General features: G+C 41.6%; 1 protein-coding gene across 16 annotated transcripts in view; it reads right to left on the bottom strand.

Moving 5' to 3' along the window:
* The window catches only part of dmd (dystrophin), a 311598-nt gene that overhangs the window by 127885 nt on the left and 160199 nt on the right, over positions 1 to 23514 (bottom strand). For 15 of the 16 annotated variants that reach the window (XM_036127849.1, XM_036127856.1, XM_036127844.1 and 12 more), the window contains 9 exons: positions 23185 to 23335; positions 20311 to 20430; positions 15156 to 15257; positions 12221 to 12328; positions 11927 to 12106; positions 9200 to 9378; positions 4361 to 4484; positions 3344 to 3422; positions 1307 to 1419 (listed from right to left, as the gene is read on the bottom strand). In XM_036127849.1, the coding sequence (XP_035983742.1) occupies positions 1307 to 1419; positions 3344 to 3422; positions 4361 to 4484; positions 9200 to 9378; positions 11927 to 12106; positions 12221 to 12328; positions 15156 to 15257; positions 20311 to 20430; positions 23185 to 23335 (1156 nt within the window). Of the gene's footprint in view, positions 1 to 1306; positions 1420 to 3343; positions 3423 to 4360; positions 4485 to 9084; positions 9144 to 9199; positions 9379 to 11926; positions 12107 to 12220; positions 12329 to 15155; positions 15258 to 20310; positions 20431 to 23184; positions 23336 to 23514 lie in introns of those variants that run through there. The other variant, XM_036127859.1, reaches the window with a different exon arrangement.

The raw sequence follows: 23514 nt of genomic DNA, 5'->3' as shown, positions 1-23514 counted from the left end.
TAGTGGTAACGGCAAGACAGTTGATGCTGGTTACCTTGGCCACGCGTCACAGCGAGAGATATTAAATCGTTATATCTATTTAAAGCAGCACTCCAGTGGTCTAAGGGTAACATTTAAATGGCCTAGTCAAAGTCCAGACCTCAAGCCAATTGAGAATCTGTGTTTAGACTTGAAGATCGCAGTTCATGAGCAAAAACCATCCAACATGTAGGAGCGGGAGCAGTTTTGCCTTAAGGAAGGGCAGAAATCCCAGCGGGCAGATGTGGTGAGCTCACAGAAACTGATCCAAAGCCACTGTAGCTGCTGGAAAATGTGGCTCTGCTAACTTTAGAGGGGGTGAACAGTTATACACACTACAGTTTTCTGCTATTTTGTCCTAACTGTTGTCTGCTTCACAATAAAAGGATAAAGCATCCTCAAAGCTGTCAGCATGTTCTGTAAATGAAATGCTGCAAACTGTCACAATCCATTTTAATACAGGTTGTGAGGCAACAAAACATGAAACATGCCAAGTGGGAGAATACTTTTTGTGTACACTGGAGTTTATAGTGGACCCAATGGCTGTAAGGTGTTTGGGGCTGAAAAACAAGCCATGTAACCACAGACATGCTTTAAGGCTGCTACATAGCCGTTCTTCTAAGTCTAATATGCATAACGGAGTGTTTTCGTTCATTGAAATCCAACTTTACAGACCAGTCCTGCTGCCGTTAATTATGTAGAGAAAAGTGCTTTCTCCTGGAATTCTACTTAAAGTTATTCTTGTTCAGTGATCTATAATTGTACGGTCACAAAGTTGAGCATGCTAACTGGACTGTGTAAAGCCTGAGGTGGAACGATTGCAGTTTTAAAAATCTCTCAGTAATCTATGGTTTGAACCTGGGCTGAGTTAGCAAGGAGATCACCTCCTAGGAGGATTGCCAGCTGCAATATTTATTTTGCATTTGCAATCTTCCACTTTAAATAGTTTGGAAATTGACTTTTAGCCCTTCCCAAATTAATAGGAAGCAAAAACTGGTTTTGTAAGACCATTGCTGAAGTCCTTCTATCTTCTTATTGTATTAACTCACACCTTTATTTCCCAGACAGGCTGCCATGGTAGAAATGGTGAGATTTGCTTTTGGCTGATACTTTCTCTCCTACTTTCTTTTTGTTTAATGAATAAAGACACCATGGAATGTGTTGTTTGTTGCTGTACATGTGTTTACAGACCTAAATAGCTTCACAACATGATAAAAACGGCAACTATTTTTATCATGACCTGATGTGTAGAAGCATGGATTTGCAGGATGTGCATGCATGCGTGTACCTTTGTCTGGTAAGCTAGCCATGTCAGCCGGTCCGCCAGCAGGACACAGAATCCCGCCCATCGCTGGTTCAGCTGATCTGCTGCCTGTGCGATGTCGTCTGCACGGCTCCCCTCTGCAGAGAGTTGGAGGGGTTAGGAATGTTAAGATGAGAAAACACACCACAGGCATCTGGCCTCATGCCCTCTAATCTACATGTATAAAATAGTTTAGCATTTAATCTTAAGGGACAACAGCTATCTGACCCAAGCTGGCCCTTTGTGAAAAACTAATTCCACCCAAAACATAAAACCTAGACATTCCATCCAAGCATTGCCATAAGTAACAAATCAGGTCACTGTCTTGGAGGAATTCTGATCCACTATTCTTTGCAGAACTGTTTTAAAGGGATGGTTGTTGAAGCACCAATAACCTGTTTATGGTCATGTCACTGAGTATCTATCCGATTTAACTTATGGCTTTGATTAGGCCATACCAAAACCTTCATTCTGTTCTTTTTCAGCATGTCAGAAGTGTTGATTGATTGATTGGTTGGTTGATTGATTGATTGATTGATTGATTGATTGATTGATTGATTGATTGATGGAGAATTCATGGCTCCATCAATCACAGGAATGCTGACTTTTTCTGAAATGCTGTACTAGTTTCACACCAAACTATGTGCTTTGGGCGCCACACTGACCACTGCAGCTACTACCTAGGAAAATGTGTTCTCTTCCACACACAAAGCCCTGACCAGTAAGATTAAAGGTCTCATCTCACCACTATGCACCATTTTCACTAATTTGAGTATTTCTAATCAAACTATTAGATTTCTTTTACCAGCAAAGCAGCTAGTTGACTGGTTTTTGAAGACAATTAAACAAATGTAGGGAAATGGAAGTAAGAGAGGCAGCATTGGATGTACCTGTAGAATCTGATGGCTGTTTACATTATTTAGATCCAGTTGAGCTTTCTGAGTTATCAAAACTCTTAGCTTTAACTAAAACTTCCTCCCATTCTACTGGTGGTTCCTAGAGTCTCTAAAAGTAGAATGGGAGGCAGATCTTTTAGCTATCAGGCTCCTCTCCTGTGGAACCAACTCCCAGTTTTGGTCTGTGAGGCAGACACCCCGTCTACTTTTAAGACTAATCTTAAAACTTTCCTTTGTGACAAAGCTTCTAGTCAGAGTGGCTCATGTTACCCTGAGCTACCTCTATAGTTATGCTGCTATAGGATTAGGCTGATATTTACAGCATGCTCCTAAACTCTGCCCTTTTTACTACAAATCTAACAGGAATGGGCTGAGTGCCCATTCCTGTTAGATTCATTTCGGGAACAACAGGATGGATTTTTTTACATCTTCAAGTGTGTTCATAGCATGTTTGTCTGTACAATATGGATTTGTGATGGATTTCTGAGTTATAACTGGAATTAAGTCTGAAAGCAGAGATGAGATGTGGCACGTACCGATAGGTTCCTGCATGTTTACACCACGCTTTAATGTTCACTAAAAACTCAGCAGTCTATTTTGGCATATATTCCACAAAACAACCAAGCAAACAAAAAAAACATGTTTTCTCAAAAACCCCACCATGCATCTCTGCTAGCAACAACGGCTGTGTCCTCCTGTAATATTACTTTTCATATAAGTAGACATGGTTTTACTATCATGCCAAAATATGATAAAAAATTGGTTTTGACATGCTTATCTTTGACCAACTCCTCAAAACTTTAGAAATGAGTGAATTTTATTGTGCTCCTCTCATTTAGATTTGCCTTTTGCTAAGGTAAATAGCACGGGAAAGGCATTTCAAAGGGAACTATTCTGTCTGGCAGAACGCTGGAATGAGAGACGAGTATAAATCGAGCTTTCCTCTGCGTTCAGGGAAGCCAACAATTACACAAGGACAGGGGCGAGGACACAAAAAGATACATCGATGTCCCCTTTCTCTGTGTGTTTCTCCATCGCTGTTTCTATGGAGACGAGCAGAGAGGGTGGGACAGGTGGAGGCGTTGCCATGGGGACAGACGGGGTGTGCATGCGGGTGTGCGAGTACCCTGCTCGACGAGCGTCTGCGCCGTGCGCGTCGCCTCCTGAAGCTTTCTGTACTTCTCTGGCCGCTCTCTGTCGATGGCCTTTGGCACGGAGACGGAGCCGCGGAGAGGGGAGTAGCAGAGGGAGACAGAGAGATGCTGAACAAGATGCAGAGGCAGACTGACAAGTTCACATCACAGTGGGTGCAGTAATTAATGACGGAGGAGATGGCTTCCTGCCTTTTCACGTTATGGTAAATCACAAACATCAATGTCTTTATTATTAACAGCATAAAGTAGTGCATGGTAGAATTAGTTTCATAAAACAGCCTAAGGACCAGAACGACAAGATTCAGCCAGAGCGTTTTCCTCACTGCTGTCTCCACGCTGACATCAGAAATCTAGACTACATTGTACATCTTCTAAACTTTCTCATCTTTTCCTAGAGTCGACCCAGTGCTTCACACATTTCTTTTTTCATAAAGTGCCAACTCACACTGATATAAAAAGAAAGTATTTTCTGGCTCACCATCTCATTGTGGCTGACACAAAAACAACTTAAGGCAGCGTTTAGTTATTTGGGACAGCAGGTTTGGTAATTACCTTCAGCTGATTGTGTTTTTACGGTCACCCTCTCTAGGAGTGTAGATTTGATAATATGCAACATCCAAAGTCAAGATCTTCTTGTATTTTTTACTTACTTCTGTCCAACATGGCATTCTATTGCTCAAAAGCTTTCACTGGCAAATTGAGTTTATGTAATATTTCATGAATATCGTACTTAAACTGATTAAACTAAACCAGATAGCTCCACACTGTACCAACATTTTTTTAAAAGAATGTTTGACATTCTCATATTTGAAGACTATCCTGCTTTAGATAAAGATCAGATAGTCCTTTCAGGTGTGACTGCTAAATGTGATGTAAAATATATTCCTGACCCAGCTGGGTAATGGGATACCAGCAGTACTGATCTCACCAGAATCTCGCTCTGTCGGGGACTATTCTCACACACAACAATAGAAAGTTGTTTTTTTTACCAGAACTTTGTCATGCAGCTCCTGAATGCTCCCGTCTTTGCGTGACACTGAGAACTCGGGGCTCTGCAGGATGGCCTCACCACGGGTCATGTAGCTGTGGACCTCTGTGAAGTCAACGTCAAACCTGATAGAGCAAACGATCAGGTGCATTAGAAAAAAAAAATACAGATGTACAAATTTGTTGTGGATGCTGCTTTGCCATTTGGTACCTGCTACACTTTCAGAATGAGATTAATGAAAAATTCCTATTTACAACAACTTTATAATAGCAGTTCTCAGATGTTTAGATGGAACCGTGGAACTGAAATTAAACAGCAGATATTGAAAGTTTTAATGTAACTTTATTGCAGGTATACAGCAGTTAAATGTGGAACTATAAAAATCAGAGACAATACAAAATCTGTAATTAGAAATAGAACACAAAAACATGAGGAAATCACCGCAAGCTATGTGGTTTGTCATGTCGGCTAAAACAACTAGTAGAAAAAACAACACTGCGATAAACATAAGAGAAAACAGAGAAACACAAAACATTTTTATTCCACATGTGTCAGGAGTTTCTGAGGAACTACAACACACCTGTAAATTTCAAACCTCAGAATACTCTAAGACAAACACAGCTTCATCTCAAAGGCAAAACACCCACAGCGCAGCTAAGTGGTCTCCTGTATGTAGTCCAATGCAGCAAGCACTGCTCAGACTACATCAGAGGGATCAGTGCAGATGTGTCTGGCCCTTCATCGGACCTGTTCTGCATACATTGGGTCCAAATCCTGTAGACGGCGCTGTTCTCACCACCTGTGCTAAATCCCTCCTCTCCTGGACTGCGCAGCTCCCATATCACACAGTTATGCTGAGACATAAAACGCTCTCTATGGTAGCTCTGTAGAAGTTTTCTAGCAGTTTGTGGAAAGTCCACTCCTTTTCAGCTTCCTGAGGAAGAAGAGCTGTTGTTGGGCCTTCTTCACCAGGTGGGAGGTGTTCACAGTCCAGGAGAGGTCAGAGGAGATGTGAATGCCCAGGAATCTAATGCTGTCCATACACTCCACCACCTCCCCCTGTACGTGGAGAGGAGCGTGTTCAGTCCTCCTGGGCCTCCTGTAGTCTATCATTACCTCCTTGGTCTGACTGGTGTTCAGGATCAGGTTGTTCCTGGACCTCCACTGTGTCAGATTGAGGACCTCATCCCTGTAGTGGGTCTCATCATTGTTGGAGATGAGACCCACTACAGTGGTGTTGTCTGCAAACTTTACCACCGTGTTTGTGGAGTGGACGGCAGACGGGTGAAGAGAGCAGGGCTGAGGACACAACCCTGTGGTGTTCCTGAGGATCAGTGGGGCAGATGTTCCCCATCCTCACCACCTGGGTCTGTTGGTGAGGAAGTCACTGATCCAGGACCAGAGTATAGTGGATAACCACATGTTGTGGAGCTTCAGGGTAAGCATGTCTGGGAGCACGGTGCTGATGCTGAGCTGAAGCCCATGAATAGCATCCTAACATACGTAGGTGCTAGGATGCTGCAGATGAGTCAGAGCTGAGTGAAGTGCTAACGATACAGCACCCTCCATAGAGCGATTCTCCCTGTAGGCAAACTGTCTTTGTCGTCTTTGTCAGGGATGGCGTCCTGACAAAGACTCCTGGATAGGTATCAAAGAGTTTTCAGAAAAAGTCAGGTCCGGTTGATTTAAGGCCTGTTTGCCATTTAAAGAGTCAGCAGTACACCACGTTGATGGCTGGAACAGTCACACAGTTGTTGAGACCTGTGGGTATTGTCAATATACCCACAGCTATTCTAACCAACACTGGGTAGAAGCTGACAATGGAGATGGCCTCATTTCAGCTCAACAGGATAAATGAATAAATAAAATAAATGATGCCTCACACAAGGGAAATTTGTCTCTGCATTTGACCAATACCTTAAGGCTGGTTCACACGGCAGGATCTTTAAAATAGTCGGCCGATTTTCAAAGCCTGAGAAACAACAGCGTTAAAAAATCTTAGATAAAAGTGGTTTGCTTGTACAGTGTGGGGTGTCCAGTCTGATGGCGAGCACAACACACCACACACCAACAGATTTCACTCAGGATTATTCAGATGTCAGACGGGAAATCCTGCAAACCCTCCCAAGCTCAACGTGAGTTCAGAGTAACTAAACATGGACTGGTTTGTGGACTGATTTTAATAAAGAAGAAAGCGTAACAAAAAGAAAAGGTGTTGGTTAACGGAGTGTTGACAGCGTGACCGGGGGCTCTATGTTTGCTGCACTAATAGAAAGAGGTGAGTTGTTGTTTTTTGGGTGTTTTCTGATTGGCTACACATCACATTCAACAGGCTGCGTGCTTGTTTATAATCGGGGGACACAACACACGCTAGGATATCAGGGCAAGATAATCCAAAATGTTGAATATCCCCGATTTGAGGTCGGAGCAGTCCCAACGTTCCACCGAGAGGACCCGATCGCTCTTAACACACCACACACAGCAGGAATATCTCTTAAAATTATTTTAGGGGACACACCAACAGTCGCTGCTTCTCGGTAGGGCAAGATCGGGGCAGAAATCGGGCTAGAGATCCTGCGGTGTGAGCCAGCCTTTAGGGATGGGTGTGCTGCCACACAGGGAGCAATCTGTGATCACGGTGTCAGACTGACCAATCAGGGCCTCTCCAAGACACAAATGTGAGCTATGTGAGCAGAAGTTTTGTAACTTTTAAGGCCAAAGGAATGTTTCAGGATAGCTGTTTGCAAACGTGTCAGTACAAAGTTACGTCCAGCTGTACAAGGTGAAAGGCCTAGAGTCCAACCTCTGAAGAGTACTATAGCCTTAAGAACGTATGATTTGGAGCCCATTATTATCTACAGAGGAAAACGGATCTTCATCTGTATACGATATTAAAGCTACCTTTCTGACAAACGAGCGCGCGGTCGGCTTAGGGTTAAAGTCTTTGAACATTGTTAATCAAAACTAGGTTGTTTCTGTACAAAAACAGCTCAGTTTTAAAAAGGAAGCCCCAGTGGTGGGTGGATATTGGGGTTGAATGGCTCCTACGGGTTTCTTAAAGATCCTTAAAACAGGCTTATCCACCCGTATTTGATGAAAGTGCATGTAAATGATGTTAAAAGAAACTGGCCACTATAAAACAGTATAAAATAGTATGAAACTGAATGAAACAGTATGAAACAGTATAAAACAGTAAAAAAAATATAAAAGTAAATAAAGAAAAATTAATATTACGTGACGTAGCGTAACTAAAAGAGGCGCAGTGTTGTGCGGGGGACGCATTAAGGTGAACACTTCCTCTTTGGACGGTGGCAAAGTTGTTAAAATTTACTGTGGAAAACGCCACAATATTGTTAAAAAGGAACAAGGGTCCCGGTGTGAGGAAAAAAAAGACCTGCGTGTGCGTTTGTCCTAAATCATGAATGTTAGTCTGTGACTAAAACTCTCTTTATCTGTACGAAGTAAACAGGTTGAAATTATAAATGGCAGAGTTTCAAAAAGGTTAATTTGTGTCAGGAGAACTGCAGATCTGAACATAAATACATTTCAGAGATTGCTTGGCAAAGAAGCAAGCTTCAGCTAAAAGTTTAAAAAAAAGAGAGAAAAAGAGAGAAGAGTCTTTAAAAAGTAAATAAATAAAGTTTCACATTAAATGTCTGGCCCAAATTAGATAAATACACGTTAAGGGAAGCATGCTTGACCCAAAAAATAATTCTGGTTAGTTAAAAATAAATGGAACCAATGATAAGCAGTAAATAAGAGTTCATTTGGTTTACTTTAAGACAAACTAAGCTCCTGAAGCGTTGATGCTGTATTGAATTAGGTAAAAACTCAGTATTTCACTATAAAAACACACAGGGGTTATAATTAAAATAGATTAATGACAAAGTGTTAACTGTAGAAATGGAGGCTGTTATACTGTAATCAAATAAATATTATTAGAATTAAAATTACGAAGAGAATCAAAGCAGAGACTCTATCACTGATTTTAGCCTGAGGTAAAATAAAAAACAACAACAGAGAATAGGAAACTGCTTGTAACAATAATGTGTCATCACAAACCAGCTTATTATACAGTACAGCCTTTATGACAATTCGTCAAGTGTTTAATAGAGTCTAACAACTTTATTAAACATTTCTCTGCCTACTGACCTTCCCTTCACTGTTCTAACAGCAACATGCTATGGTAACTGCAATGGGATACTCCTAAAGCTAAAACTTTTAGTTATACCAGTTCTAGACATCCCAGGCCCACTTGCTTACCCCCCCCCCCCCCAAATAGATAATTATGTATCCTTCTTTAGCTTTCTATGAAGCTCCTACCACCGTGCATCACAGGGGTCCAGAGTGAGGCACAGCATTAGTTTTCTGCCACACAGAGCATGCTGCATGTGAACCACAGTCTGATATTCTCATTGAAACATTTTGTGCTACTTTGTGTTGTGCTATCACCAAATCTCACTAAAACACTTCTAAGTTTGAGGGGTTGAACCTGAAAGAAAAGGAGTGAGTAGTCCAAGGGGCATGCGATGGACTAGTTGCTAAATTCAAAGCATTATGAGGAGCAGAAAATGCTGCTACTGCTAATTAGGTGACTTCTGCATTGGCTTTCATTTAGGGGTTTCTGAGTAGAGGGGGTGAATATGGCACTGTAGCACAGAGGTCTTTGCTCATTAGAGTCTAACATTGGCACCAGACCTAAGCATGATCAGTGTTATCACCTACCGGCTGAGATGGGAGAGCAGAAAAGGGTGCATGAAACTGAACATGTGACATGAGTTAGCAAACGTCCTGCAGCATGTGACGCCGTTAGCAAACATCAGTCTGGACTCACGCTCACCGTTTCCTCAGCTCAGAGTCCACAACCACTTGTCTCTTCTTCTGAGGCGGCGGCGACTCTCGAGTTTGCCGCAAAGCCGACACCTTCTCCCTGGTGGTCACCTTGGTAACGGTCGCCGTGACAGAGTGGGTCGCCTCAGACTGCCTGGTGGTGCTGGTGGTGCTGACCACTGAGGAAAGCTGAACACGAAGGAGAAATTTAAAAAACTGAACTAAGGAAGCCAAACTATCGCTTCTGAAACTACAGCTACAGACGTGAACATGAGGACTAATGTGTTCTGTGTCAGGCAGCTTTTAAACAGACAGAGAGAGGGGGGGGGGGGCACATCCAGATGTGAGCAAGCTGTAGTTTCAGAGCGTTCACTGTTTCCTTGTTTTTGTCTACACGTTTATTTCAGCAAGGCACGGCCTGATGAGTTTTAACGCTGAGGACAATAACTGGAACATCCATGCTGCCATGGAAACGAAGGTGTTCACAGCCAGGTGTCAGGCTGAAGAGGTCAATAGCCTAATTACCTGATTGATTAGAATGGACAGGTGATTAAAAGAGAGAAGGATCAAGTAAAAGGCCCACGCTGCTGGACAGACAGGAAGAAACTATGGATCTGTCTTTAGTCCAGGTGTGTGTGTGTGTGTGTGTGTGTGTGTGTGTGTGTGTGTGTGTGTGTGTGTGTGTGTGTGTGTGTGTGTGTGTGTGTGTGTGTGTGTGTGTGTGTGTGACTACTAGTCCTAAATAGCACCTTTTCTGATAAAACCACGTGATCAATGGGCCGTACGGGAACCCAGAGCTTTTTGGGCCTAATGCTTCTGACCATAATTTGTTAATTTAATGGTTCGGACTTAAAGGTTCTGGTCCATTCCAAAAATCATGACGGCCTGAGTTTCTACATACTCTCCTCGTTAGTCAATGTTAACTAAAACAAGAACCGGCTGCTCCAGTTAAAGATTATACAGACAGGCTAAAGCATAAACGTACATGCTGACTAGACATGCACTGGTTCCACCAGCCCACATCTTGGTGGATTTTAGCTTGATCAGCATAAAATGGTGAGCAGCCAATCAGAAACTCCAAAGCAGAAAACTCAAAGTTACAGCCTTTTGGTGTCACAGATATTTAAATGAATTAAGAGGAAGCAGAAAAGGTGTAAGAAGGCAAGGAAAGAGAAAAGGTATTTTCTAGGCAGGTAATAGGGAGGCATTTTAAGATTTCAGCTCTGTTATAGAAAATGCTGGGTTAGAAAATGATGGCAGAAATCTCAGGGTAGAGTCTGTCCTGTCTGATGGATGTAACTACAGTACAAACTAAACTGATCAGGATCCCCAGGGATGTGATCACTTATGTTAGCTCCCCAGGGATCCTGCAATCTGGCCCTTTATATAATATATATCATCCCTAGACCCTTTGTTTGTCTCTTGTTCTGTTTTCTGTTCAGCATTTATGTTAATTATAGATTCTGGTAGTTGTTAGATTCAGATGGTTTTTAGTAGTCCTGTTAGATCCCTATTTTAAGCTTGTCTTTCTTTAGTTTAGTTTCTGTTCTGTCATTTAAACTATTAGTGTGTAATGACCGATTTAGTTGGCTTCTGGCCTTTGGTATTTTTGTAGTTCTGTTATCTGTTCCTTCCCTGGTTTAGTTAGATTCTTTCCCCATGTCCAGAGGTGTTAAAAGTATTCACATTTACTACTCAAGTAGAAATATTGATACCTGGGTTTAAAATACTTCTGCAGAGGTAGAAGTATCAACTCAAACTTTTCACTCAAGGAAAAGTATAAAAGTACCAGTTTCAAAAGTAAGTATTAAAGTAATTTAAGATAAAAAATGCCATTAAGGACAAAAGCTTTGACCTCCCACACCACAGAGGTCTATAATGCAACTATCACTAATAGTATATTATGATGTTAATGTTGACTCACATATATGTCCACTGACAATGAACTATTTAGCACAATGCAAAATATTGAAGGACCATATAGGTACAATGCTAAGCATCAACATGGGTTTCATGGAGCAGAAGAACTGATGACTGGTTGCCTATAACTATTGGTGCAAAAAGTCAAACTTTATGATTAACGTCTTATTTGTCATTATTAGAACGTAAATGAACATCAAAGCTTAGCTGCAGGACTTGATGAGGGCAACAGATGTCAAATAAGATAACAAGCTGAAATAAATTAGAAGTAACACTATTTTCAAAATGTAGGGAGTAGAAAGAACACATAATTGCATGAAAATGTAAGAAATAGGCTAAAAAACAATTACTCCGGTAAAGTATAAATAAGGTAAGTTAGGTAACAAAGTATTTGTGCTTAGATACTTGACACCTCTGCCCATGTCTGGCCCATTATCTTCTTCCCTATTAGATTCAGTTCTCCCTCTGCTCCTGCCAGTTCGTTGCCCCTCCTTTCCTGCAGCTGATTGTTTCACTCAGGTCACCTGTGCCGACTTACCCACTTATCGTTTCCCTCCGTTCCTGATTCCTGTCTCCCTGCCACTCTGTAAACTGTGTTTCATTACTAGATAGATCACCACTGTTCAACAGCTGTTGCCTGCGCATTGATACGATTCCATTAAACATGACACAACTGATCACTTTAGAAACTATAAAGTGATCAGTCTCCCTCATTTACAGGTTTCAAATCAAGGCTGTTTTACGTGGTTTAACGGTTAAATAAATCTTTTCCATCTTTGCATAAATGACAAAGCGGGATCAAGCTTGACCAAGGTACCTGGGAGATGTTCATCTCCAGACTCTGGACCAGACGATCCCAACGCTGAGCAAAGCTGTCCAGTCTGGCCTCCAGTTTGGAGGCTACTTCTTTGTTCTTGACACTGAAGAGCAGATCCTGGCTCATAGAGCACAGCTTGTCCATGGTGGGATGCTTCGCCTCCAGCTCTGCTTTCAGGCTCTGATGTCAAAGACATACACAGACAGACAAACCATTTACACCATCTCATTATATTATCTCTCTGTTTCTATTGATGTGCCTGTGACACATGTTGGGGGCACAATAAGAACTCACAGAAAGACGACGTAGACAGGCTGCTAACTCTGCCTGCTCTTTCAGGTTGGACGTCTTAATGGAGCGAACCAGCTCCTCCTTTTGAGTCAGCCAGGAGTCAAACAAACACTGGCAGCAAAGATCAGGAGAACAGCAGAACATGAGTTGTCAAAGTACGTAAAGTAAGTAAAATAAACCATTTGGGATATTGGTTTTTACACCACTGCATGTCTTTTAGGTCCACACCCCTATTTTATTTATTCAGGGGTTAATTAACTAAAAACTCTAAATAATAATAATAATAATAAATTTTATTTGTAATGCACTTTACATTTAAGAAAAATCTCAAAGTGCTACAGGTAAAATCATCATAGAAGGGTAAAATCAAAATTTAAAACTAAGCATCGCTTTAAAACACTTATGAATAAAATCAATAGCATAATTGTAAAATGTTAAAAGTAAGTAAAAGTAAATAATTATGTTGAAACATTTTTCCTTTTAAATTATAAAAATTAGCCACTGGGGCAGAAAGATTTGATTTATGCAAGCAGTTACAATGCAAATCTATTTTTTAGATTTCAATTAACTCTGACTTGCTAATTATGTTTAATTCAACTTTGTGATCTTAGACTTTGCAATTATTACTCATGAAACATCAGCAAATCTGATATCTTAACCCACTTCATATCTTTTTCCCCCAATGTCTGCTCCTGCAAAAGATGATGCATATAAAGGATGAAAGGTTTGGCGATTTCAAGCCTGTTTAGTTTGGGATTGGTACATGATTGCAGCACCCCGTGCAGAAATGGTTCGACTTGCTACGATCACACTGGGGAAATGCAATTCCTGCACATTTTTAAGCTACACTCCAACACACTCCTACACAAAAACTGAATAGACACTAACAGCTTTAATAATAATAGTAAAAAATCCCATAACACAAACAGAATCTATTCATTTTGAATTTAAACTGAAACCCTAGCCTCCGTGGTGTGTGGTTTGGAACCATGGTGGTAATGCGTCTATATTTATGTTTAGAAGATACCCTGAGCAAAAGTTTTGCAGCCATCTAATAATCTGCCTAACAAAAGTATCTTAGACTTAGACACTTTATTTGTCATTTTGCATGCACAGAGTGCGTACAGAACGAAATTTTGTTTGCATACAGCTTGAAAAATCACAGTAAATTGCAGTAAGTTTCAGGATAAGGCGCATTTTGAACCTTTTTTTCACTTTACAACCACAAACTAATAGACCAACCAGAAAAGGAATTCATGCATGACTTTTAAAGTGTTTTACAAATGAAAAAAAATGCACTGGTGTTCAGCCGTGGAGTCACTACTTTGACCTGTAGAACCATCTGTGGTTGCAAATTAAAGCTGAAAGTCTTTGGGGGACTTTTTTACCCACTTTCTACAAACACAGGCCCACAATTTTGCAGATTGTTTTTTTGCAAAATTGTTCAAGCTCGGTCCCATTGGAAGGAGAACCTCTGCTTTTGAGTCTTGCTGATCTAAAACATGAATGTGCTGTTATCCAACATATTCTATTCTAGGTCTGGCAGATAGATCACATAAAATAAGATTTTAAAAGATTTATACTAGAAGTTGGAATGTACAGAAAATAAGTCAAAAGCCAAGGGGGTGGATAGTTTTCGGAGGCACTATAAAGTTAAGTTTGGTCTTATCAGTACCTATAATATAATATAATATTTACAGCGCCCCCTACACAGCTTGTGGTAAACTGCAACCAAGACTTCTTACACCTCTCCCCACCTAAACCAGTGTTCTTCTTGCCATTTTCCCCTCAGAGGCCAGATTTGAGGCGTGTAATGTTATAACCTAACCTTACTTTAAACCTCTCCAAAGTCCTACCTGACCTGTCTGCTGGGTTCCTTCATCTTTGTGATGCTGTTTGTTCGCTAAAGTTCTTCCAGAAACCTCTGCGGCCAGAAACAGATGGCTTTATACTGAGATTACGTCACACACAGGAGGCCAATTTGTACTAGTTGGGTCTGTTTAGAAGGTAATTGGCTGTACCAAATTTTCTATATGGGTATGAGAGTAGAGGGGGCTTAACAGAAATGCAAGCCACACTTTTCAGATGGTTAGACCTGCCATGTAGACCTACCTAAAGATGTTATGTTCAAAGTAAACTTACATGAAATCCTTGTTGCAGGCTACCAGCGGGTGAGGCAGAGTTTGTTTAATTCTAAAAAAATCAACCTGTGGCTACGGAGCAGCAAGAGGCTCTTTAGACCTCCCACTGCTCTAAATAACTTTGGCTAAAAGTGATGAAGAACCAACTGTTTTTACATATAGATGAACCAAATGCAGTTTGTTTCATGCAATAATTGAATTGAATAACAACAAAAGAATGACACTAAAAGTACCAGTAATATTTGTTGTATCTATTTTGTCATTAGATTGGAAACTATGTGCTATTACGTTCTGCTCTCTTCCAAAGGTCATGTAACATCTGCCGCTCTAAATGAGTTGTATTCAGCTGGACTGAGGGTAAAAACGGCTCCTTGGATTGCAAAGGTCGCAGACCCCTGATCTACATGTACGGCTGTAACTGTAACTGATAATTTAGTTAACACTGCGATGGCAGGTGTGGGATTTTCCTCCATATTTACATGATAGTATTTTGCAGTTCAACTCGAGTTTTGCTCCTTTGCCTCTGATGGTTATTTAACAGTGAGATGAAAAGATGGTTAGGTACGTAGTCCTGGAACTGTTGGGTACACATTTACTCAATCTTAATTATCTGGCCTCTATGGATTCGGGGTTGAGTCCATCAAATTCTGTTAATATCCGCACAGCTCAAATTTTCTCTGAAAGGCAGTAAAAATGTGAGAAGATTTGGTTTGGTTGATGGATTCTCATTATACGTAGCACATTAAAACAAAAAGGTTGCCTCAGTGATGTCCCCACTGCTTGTTTAACACTCGTACCTGCTCGTTAGTGAAGTGCTGCCACTTTAATAGGATGTCCTGAAGCAGAATCCAGCGCTCCTCTGTCCATCTGCAAATAGCTGCCCAGCGGTCACCCAGAACCTGCACACACACACACACACACACACACACACACACACACACACACACACACACACACACACACACACACACACACACACACACACACACACACACACACACACACACACACCCATCGTCGATCAGAGTCTATATCAGCAATAAAATTCTCTTTGAGATGTTTTCCCTCAGGCAGTGTAAGTTTCATCATGATGCCTCAAAGGCTAATTGGTTCATTCTTTGACATGCCTGATGAATTTTTTTAAGATCTTAAAAATGCAGTTTGATTTTAGGGTTTATATTAAATGTAGGGGAGCAGAACTCAAAGAGAAACACAGGACTTGCAGAACACTGACTGAGACATAATGGCAATTTCTGCCCTTTTGTTACTAAAAATGTTACAAAATGGGTCCTGCTAACTGCAGCCATTTCTATTCTACTCATAACACTTGAAACCAAAGGTTGATTTTTGGTTCCAGGGTGAGGTTTAAATCCATCCAGGCTAGAGAATAAACTTTGGGATTTCTCAAACAGCCCAGCTGACTTCCCTGAGGTTAAACATTAGGCCCTTTGACCATTATCTGTCTGTGGGACACTGTGTCCATCATACGCTGTCCTATGTGACACAGACCTTAAAAAAACTTAGTCTATTATCAATAAAAGTAGATTTGTTCTATGCAAAGGTCAAGGACGGATACGTCTCCTTTGCACGACTTCCTCTTGATGAGATCATAACCTCGCTTTTCTCTGCCCGGTGTATAGACGGCGCTTTCATAGGCAAACTGTGAAAAGATGGTCGCAGGAAATCAAAGAATCTGGGGGGCATTGTTTTGATGCTAAACAGCAAGATGCACGTTTTTGCAAACACGTTAATGAAAGCCAGCAGGGTCTTTGCAACAGCGTTACAACAAGTAGGCCCTGGCCATCGTGGACGACAGGCGAGCATGACCATGGGACACTTGTAGGAATATCAGAGAAATACCCATTAGTAGTGAGGAGAGGGCACTTTTTATAGAAATTTAGAAATGTAAATCAATAGACTAGACTCATACTAGATGGTAAACAGCAGTTTTATGTCTCAGCTCAGAGCGAAGGCTACAGCAGTTATTCCCAAACTATTGTTCGCGTACCCCTAGGGGGTACGCGACGTCATGACAGGGGGTACGGGAAAAGATTTTGGAAAAAAAAATAAAAATGCAGGAAAAAGAAAAAAAATCAGAGGGAGAGGAGTGCCGTCATCAGCGGGCAGTGGAGGGGGTGTGGTTCCTCCGCTGATCGCAGCCGGCGGGGTCCAGCCGCTGTGGAGAGGCTCCGTCATCGTAGCCGCGGAGGTCATTCTGCGGCCGGGAGGTGAAGAGGAGCCGAGCGCCTCAGCGCACGGAGGAGCTGCGCGCAGCAGAGTGTGCGGCTGGCGTGGGCCAGAATCTGTAGGACGCTTCCTTAAGAAGTTTCGTATGAACTGTAAGGGGGCAACTTTCTTCCACCGGGATAAGTTGCTACACATAGCAGTGATCTCAAAACACCAATGTTCCCACGTTTTCACTTACACATTAATAAGTTATTGCTGATAAAAAATCTAAACTGTGGCGCTCCGGTCGAAGAGGTCACGTGATTCGATTTTTGCTGCTCAGCCAATCAGATCGCTGTATTGTCAGCTGTGCGCGTTCACCACGTCATCATGGCTGCGCTCGTAAGATGTTTGAATGCATTTGTTTCCAGACGAAGAAAGCCCAATAACAGCATTTTCTGGCGCCAGCTGGCAGAGATCTTGATGGCAAGGAAAACGAAATAGCCCAGTCCATCCATCCATCCATCCATCCATCCATTTTCTAACACGCTTATCCCTGCTGGGTTTGCGAGGTGCTGGTGCCGAGCTCCAGCTGTTAATGGGCGAGACGCGTTGTATAAACTCGTTGTGCCAAACGAGTTATCCCCTTCGGAATTTGTAGAATTTTGTATTGTATTTTTGAAATCAATAAAAGTTTTAACCTTCAGCTTTGTGAAGTCTAAATATTTTAAATATCACATTCTAATAAAATGAAATAGATTTTTTAAACTCCTAATACATTGTTCTATTTTTAAAAGAGACACATGTCGTTTTCTTAATATGGTTAATATCTCTATATGGTTCTTGGTTGAATTAAAATATTATTAAATCTGATAATTTTGGCTGTACCTTTATTCAGTGTTCATTGATCACACGTGAAATCCGCTTTATATGATCCATTCATGCGGGTCAAAAAGAAAAGAAAAAGAAAAAAGATGAACAAGTAGACAGCTGTGATGGACTCAGGAAGGTGGATTTTTGGTTTAAGCAGACAGACATGCGACAATCTAATAACATAAAGCTAATATTTTCGTGACACATGTGGAAATGACCACAGAGCCGTTTACTTTCTCATAACGTATTATATTGAGTGATCAATCGAAGTTTTAACCGACATAGCAATCCTTTATGATAGCACTAACAAGTGTTACATTTTCATTTCACTTTTTGGCACAACGACACCTGTTGCCTGTGCTATCCTAGCGCAGCAGGTCTTGGTGATATCACAGTAAATTAAGCAAAAGTCTGGACTATTTCTCCCCTGCGATGGACTGGCTACCTGTTCAGTTTATACAACGCCTCTTGCCCATTGACAGCTGGAGATAGAGACCGGCACCTTGCGAACGCAGGGATAAGCGTGTTAGAAAATGGATGGATGGATGGATGGACGGATGTTCTGGGCTATTTCTTTTTTCAAGATCTCTGCCAGCTGGCGCCAGAAAATGCTATTATTGGGCTTTCTTCGTCTGGAAACAGATGCATACAAACATCTTACGAGCGCAGCCATGATGACGTGGTGAACGCGCACAGCTGACAATACAGCGATCTGATTGGCTGAGCAGCAAAAATCGAATCACGTGACCTCTTCGACCGGAGCGCAACAGTTTAGATTTTTTATCAGCAATAACTTATTAATGTGCAAGTGAAAACGTGGGAACATTGGTGTTTTGAGTTCACTGCTATGTGTAGCAACTTTTCCCGGTGGAAGAAAGTTGCCCCATGACAGTTCATATGAAAAGTCACCGTACAGATTCTGGCCTACGGCCTACAGGTCCTCCTCGGTCTTCACAGCCTGGTCCCGTCGCTGCGTCCGGTGTGTCGCTGATGAGCCGGATAAGGCTGCTCACCGAGTACCCTGAACTGGCAACACGCGCAGTCAAGAAATTAATGGCATTCGCCACTACATATTTATTGGAGAGAGGATTTTCATGTCTGACCAGCCTGAAAACTAAATACCGACACAGACTATGTGTGGAAGACGCGGATGGAGATGAAATGCTCCAAGGGGTACGCGATGCAAAAAGTTTGGGAAGCACTGCAATAATGGATATGGTCAACTAGCCTAGTAGACAAATAAATGTGTTAGCATTTGTGATGGAGGGAAGGATCTATGTACACTTGAGGACCAAGCCAGGCTGTGGTCACAAGTAGCCTTTGCAGTGCATTATGGGATATGAAGCAGGGCTGATGTGAGCACCACATAACCTACTGGCTGTTAAGAACAGATTATTGAAATGATCTTGAAGACGTTTCTAAATGTGTCATTATTGGTTGTAGCCTATCAATTTCCCCATGTGACCTCATTCAAAGAAATAAAAAGAAAAGCTTAATGTCAGAGCTTCACACATGATTTACTATTTAAAGTGTGGATTATTCAAAAAGCATTTCTGATTTTTGAATTATAGAACAACATTTTATTCAGAGACATTTGGATAAAACGTCTTTTGGCCATAACAAAATTTTATGAGTCAGGGACGCCACTGGCATGAGGATAGAGGCTGATAGGCTAATCTACAAAGGTCCCTGATGGACCATTGTAGATTAGCTTAGATAGTTTAAGAGAGCAGAAGGTCTGAACTGAGGTGTCTCCACCGCAATCAAACAAGAATAAAACTACATAAACAGTTTAAATTTTAAAACTAATAGCAAATATAGAATTATGGCAAAGGAAACAACTTCATTATAAATGTATGTCCAAGTTATGAGTTTTTTTGTTTGGTGCTCAAACAACAACAACAAAAACCCCTAAATTGCCAGACGCTACAAAAATAAATGCCTTTTCTTTGTGAGCCAACATTGCTCCAACAACAAGCCCTCTAATAAATCTGACAGCAGCGGTCTTGAAGGAGCGAGTCCTGAACAAAGACGGCCATCTGTGTGATGGTACTTCAACACAGGCATCCTGCTCCCATTACAGACGCAGTAACAACCTGGTGGGGAAATTATTGGCTGCAATTGTAACATAATTCTGTTTTATTCTTGGCACTGAGTAGGATATAACAAGGAGAACTGAGGTTGAACTGAGGTGAAGCATAGAAAATGAAGACGATCAACAATGTCCATTATCCCTCTGCACTCTGGATTTACAGCTAAGAGAAAACCTAACAAGCTGAAGTCTGCACAAAATATATGTGGCAACATCTAATTAGACCACAACAGGAAAGCCCTTTCTCTGTTCAGTTGGCTTTTTGCAAAAAAAAAAAAAAAAAAAAAAAAAAAAAGCCTGATTGGCTATCTTCAGAAAACAATAATATTTAATTAATACTTTACTACCGGAAAACCTGAAATCTCCCCTTTTCTTTACAATGGCTTTTAATTAGAGCTCAGTTTGAGTCCCATAAGTTTGTTTATGCTGTGCCGTACTCGTTTAAGCCATTTCTATTGCAACAATTAGCTTGATTTAACTTATTTTGTGAAGTAGTTTGGTCATTTTTGTTGTTATTAAAACAGCTAATTAAAAGAATTTACATTAATTACTACTAACATTGTATCCTGGTACATTAATACTTCCCCATTAACAAATGACATGTCGGCATCAACAAAAGAGGCTTTTAGACGAGAGGAGAAACGTCTCCAGGAAGCTAAACAGGAAGTCCACATGTCTTCTACTTAAGCACTGAGGACTACCAGCATAACACCTGTGGCCACAGCTCCTCTGTTTCTCCCTCTTCTTCCATCCTTATCAATTATGTGACATTTGAGGACTCTAAGGGATGTGTGCTCTCGTTAGTGCTGGTGTTTACTTGCCTGAAGTTTGCTCTCCAGGGCGGCGGTTGCACTGTCTCCGGTGCTCTCATCAACGACCACCACCATATGGGTCAGAGAATTCACCCTCACCTGCTCCAGCTCCAAGTCCTCCTGAAGGAGCTGCAGAGGCGGCAAAAACACCGGTTAAAGAAGGACGACGGCGTTCTGTCCACGCCACAGTGTTAGCTCACACAGCAGACACAGATAGAGTCATGAAAGCCCTCTTATAGTTTTCTTTTACTTCTGTGATGATGACAGAGATGAAACTTTCAGATCACCATTAAATGTCATTACTATCCAAAGACAACCTCAGTAATAGAAAGTGTAGTTACTGAATGATCTGCTTTAATTACAGGCAGTCTTTCCCCTAGAACTTTTGTCTTGGGGAATTAACAATTTTAGTGCTGCTACTTTTTTTTGTTGGGGGGGCGGGGGGTCATCTTGCTGAGACTTTTCTTCCACTTAGCTTTCCATTAATATCACAGAATGCAGCTTTATATGAGCAGCTCCTGTCTCTCTCCATTGTTCTCTCATTTATCCACCTTTCTTTCTCTCTCTCTATCTTTCTGTTTCTATCATGTATCTTTATACGCGGTTCTATGTTGAAGGCTACATTCCTCTCTTCCTTCCTGCCTCTTGACTGAATGAAAATCTCTTCAAAATCTCAACCTGGCAGGATTTAGAATGTTTTTGAGCGCAACTTTCTTCAATTTTAACGTCATTTAAATATTACATTTGGGATTGTTTCAATAAAAACAAATTCCAAGAATATTGCAGCCATCTTAGTTCATAGAAGGACGCAGGAAGGTGGATTTTTGTTCCCAACAGAAAGACTTTTGGTGATTTGCAACAACCAAAGCAAATGAAAATCTGAAAATAACCATAGAGCCGTTGGCTTGCTGAGACCGAGCTGCAACTAGATTCTGTGAGAGTTTTTATTGCAGCCACCCTCAGAAACTGGGTGTGTTTCCAAAAGGCAGACATGCTTACCTGCAGACATGCAGGTAAAAATATGTCACGATTCACGCGTTCTCTCTCCTGGCAGTGTGAGTTCACCTGTGTGTGAACCCAGGTAACTTTGAGCTGAAAGTAGGAACGATGACTTTGCTTAGGAGACACGAGGCTCCTGCACACCTGGGTGTAATGTGTGTAAAATGTCCGCGGACGTTTTACCCTGAATAGTGGAGCGCACCTATTGATTTCATTTTTGTGATAAATTCCCACATTTGGCAGAGCAGCACCCATCGTGCCTGTCTGTCAGAGCGCCACACAGTGGATGTGACGCTGCAGGTGCTCACGAGTCACTGCCTGGATGTGAAGACTTCTTCCTGCTGAGCGGTTAATAGTGTGACGGCGCTGACTTGTCTGCAGACTCATCTCCACCTTATTATGTAGGAGCCTAGAGACAAAAAGAGCTCAGGATGCGATCTGCCGCTATTTAGAAAGGCGGATTTTAATGAAATTAAACACTTATAGACGTATAATTTACTACATGCCGTGACCTTCTTTGGGGGGGGCGGATGATTTTGTTGGTGGGTCACCCCCCCTTGTAGAATGACAGGGGAAACACTGAGAGGGGAAAAACTTCCAAAACCAACCTGGCCCCTTGTGAAAAAGTAATTATCTGCCTCACTAATTCACAAATTAACTCCTGGCTTTCAGAGAGACGAGTTCAGTTTGATTTGCCCCACCAAGGCCTGATCACTGATCAATGATCACTGATCAATGATCAATGATCAATGATCACTGATCACTGATCATTGATCACTGATCACTGATCACTGATCACTGATCATTGATCAGTGATCACTGATCATTGATCAATGATCACTGATCAATGATCACTGCCACAGTGGCATCAGGAATTCACGTCAACACAACCTGTCTGGCAACATGAAGTAGATCCAAAGATCAACACACAATGCCTCGCTCTAATAAAATCCAAGAACAGATGGGGGAAATGATAATTGTCACAATCAGCATCAAAAAGAAAACACCTGTCAACAGGTTTAGCTTATTAGGATTCACAAACTGAAGACAGAATATACTTTTATATGTCATAACACTGGGCGACTTGATTGGTGTTATTTCACCACTAGTACGCTGACAAAACTTTATCTTTTGAAAACATACTGAGAAAAATGAACATTAAGTGAGGGTTTAACGCCTACCGGCTCTTTACACAGAAGGCTCATTTGAAGCTTAGGTTTCCAAAGCATGTGAAAGTGCCAGAAAAATCCATTCAACACAGCTGGGGAGCCCAGCCCCACGCTGCGATTAGAACCGAGACGACGGAACGTTTTTAAAACACAGCCACGTTTAATAAAGTGAAGAGGCTAACAGCCAGGGCTCCCTGCTAGATTATTTTCAACCATAAAAATCAAAGTCAAATTAAAAAGAAAGCACATAGTTCTCTGATGAATACAATGATTTGGTGCCTATTTGATCTTTAAATTAGAGTAAAGAAAACAGAAGCTGTGCAAAAACAAGCTGGACAACACTGAATGAGGATGAGAATCACATGACGGAAAAGATGAATGAAAGTCCGTCCGTACAGCTTCCACTGGAATTAGCAAGGTATGTAGCAGCAACGTGCCGCTGCTCACATTATAGCTGCACAATATTCTGCAGACTTCTTGTTGTGTACCAAAACAACCAGGTCTGCAGGCATGAGCTAATTATCCAGGTAACATGCGCCAAGGTTTCCTAAGCTTGTAATATTCCTTACATTTATGCAGCACAGCTTGTTTCAAGAGTGGGAGGGCGGTAAAGAGAGGGTAGGAGGGACAAGTAGGAATACTTTGTGTTTGTCTGGCATAAAAGAGAGTGGAAATCTAGATTCAGCATCACACACGCAGACCAGGGGCTGCCCACCTTGTGCTCCTCTACTTGGTGCTTGATGTCCTCCAGGTCAGGGCCCAGCGGCTGCAGGCCGATCTTCTTGATGCGAGCCTCGGTGGCGTCCAGCCACTGTGTGAGCTGCTGGAGCTGCTGGTTCTGCAGGTCCATCAGGACTTCATGGAGTCTGGGAAAGAGACGCGTTCAGATGGCTGTCACTCATATGTTGGAGTCATTATCCTAAAGCAGTCTTCCTGAAGAACGCTCCAACAGATGGTGTGCTCACTTTTTAGCAGGACTTTTATGCTAAATTTATATTATCACCGTCATTATTATTCAGACCCTATTTAGCGAGGGCCATGTCTG

The sequence above is a fragment of the Fundulus heteroclitus genome, chromosome 24 (assembly GCF_011125445.2).
Source record: "Fundulus heteroclitus isolate FHET01 chromosome 24, MU-UCD_Fhet_4.1, whole genome shotgun sequence".
In the NCBI taxonomy this organism is placed as follows: Eukaryota; Metazoa; Chordata; class Actinopteri; order Cyprinodontiformes; family Fundulidae; genus Fundulus; species Fundulus heteroclitus.
Note: the sequence above shows the minus strand (reverse complement) of the source record. Positions and strands in the feature narration are given on the sequence as shown.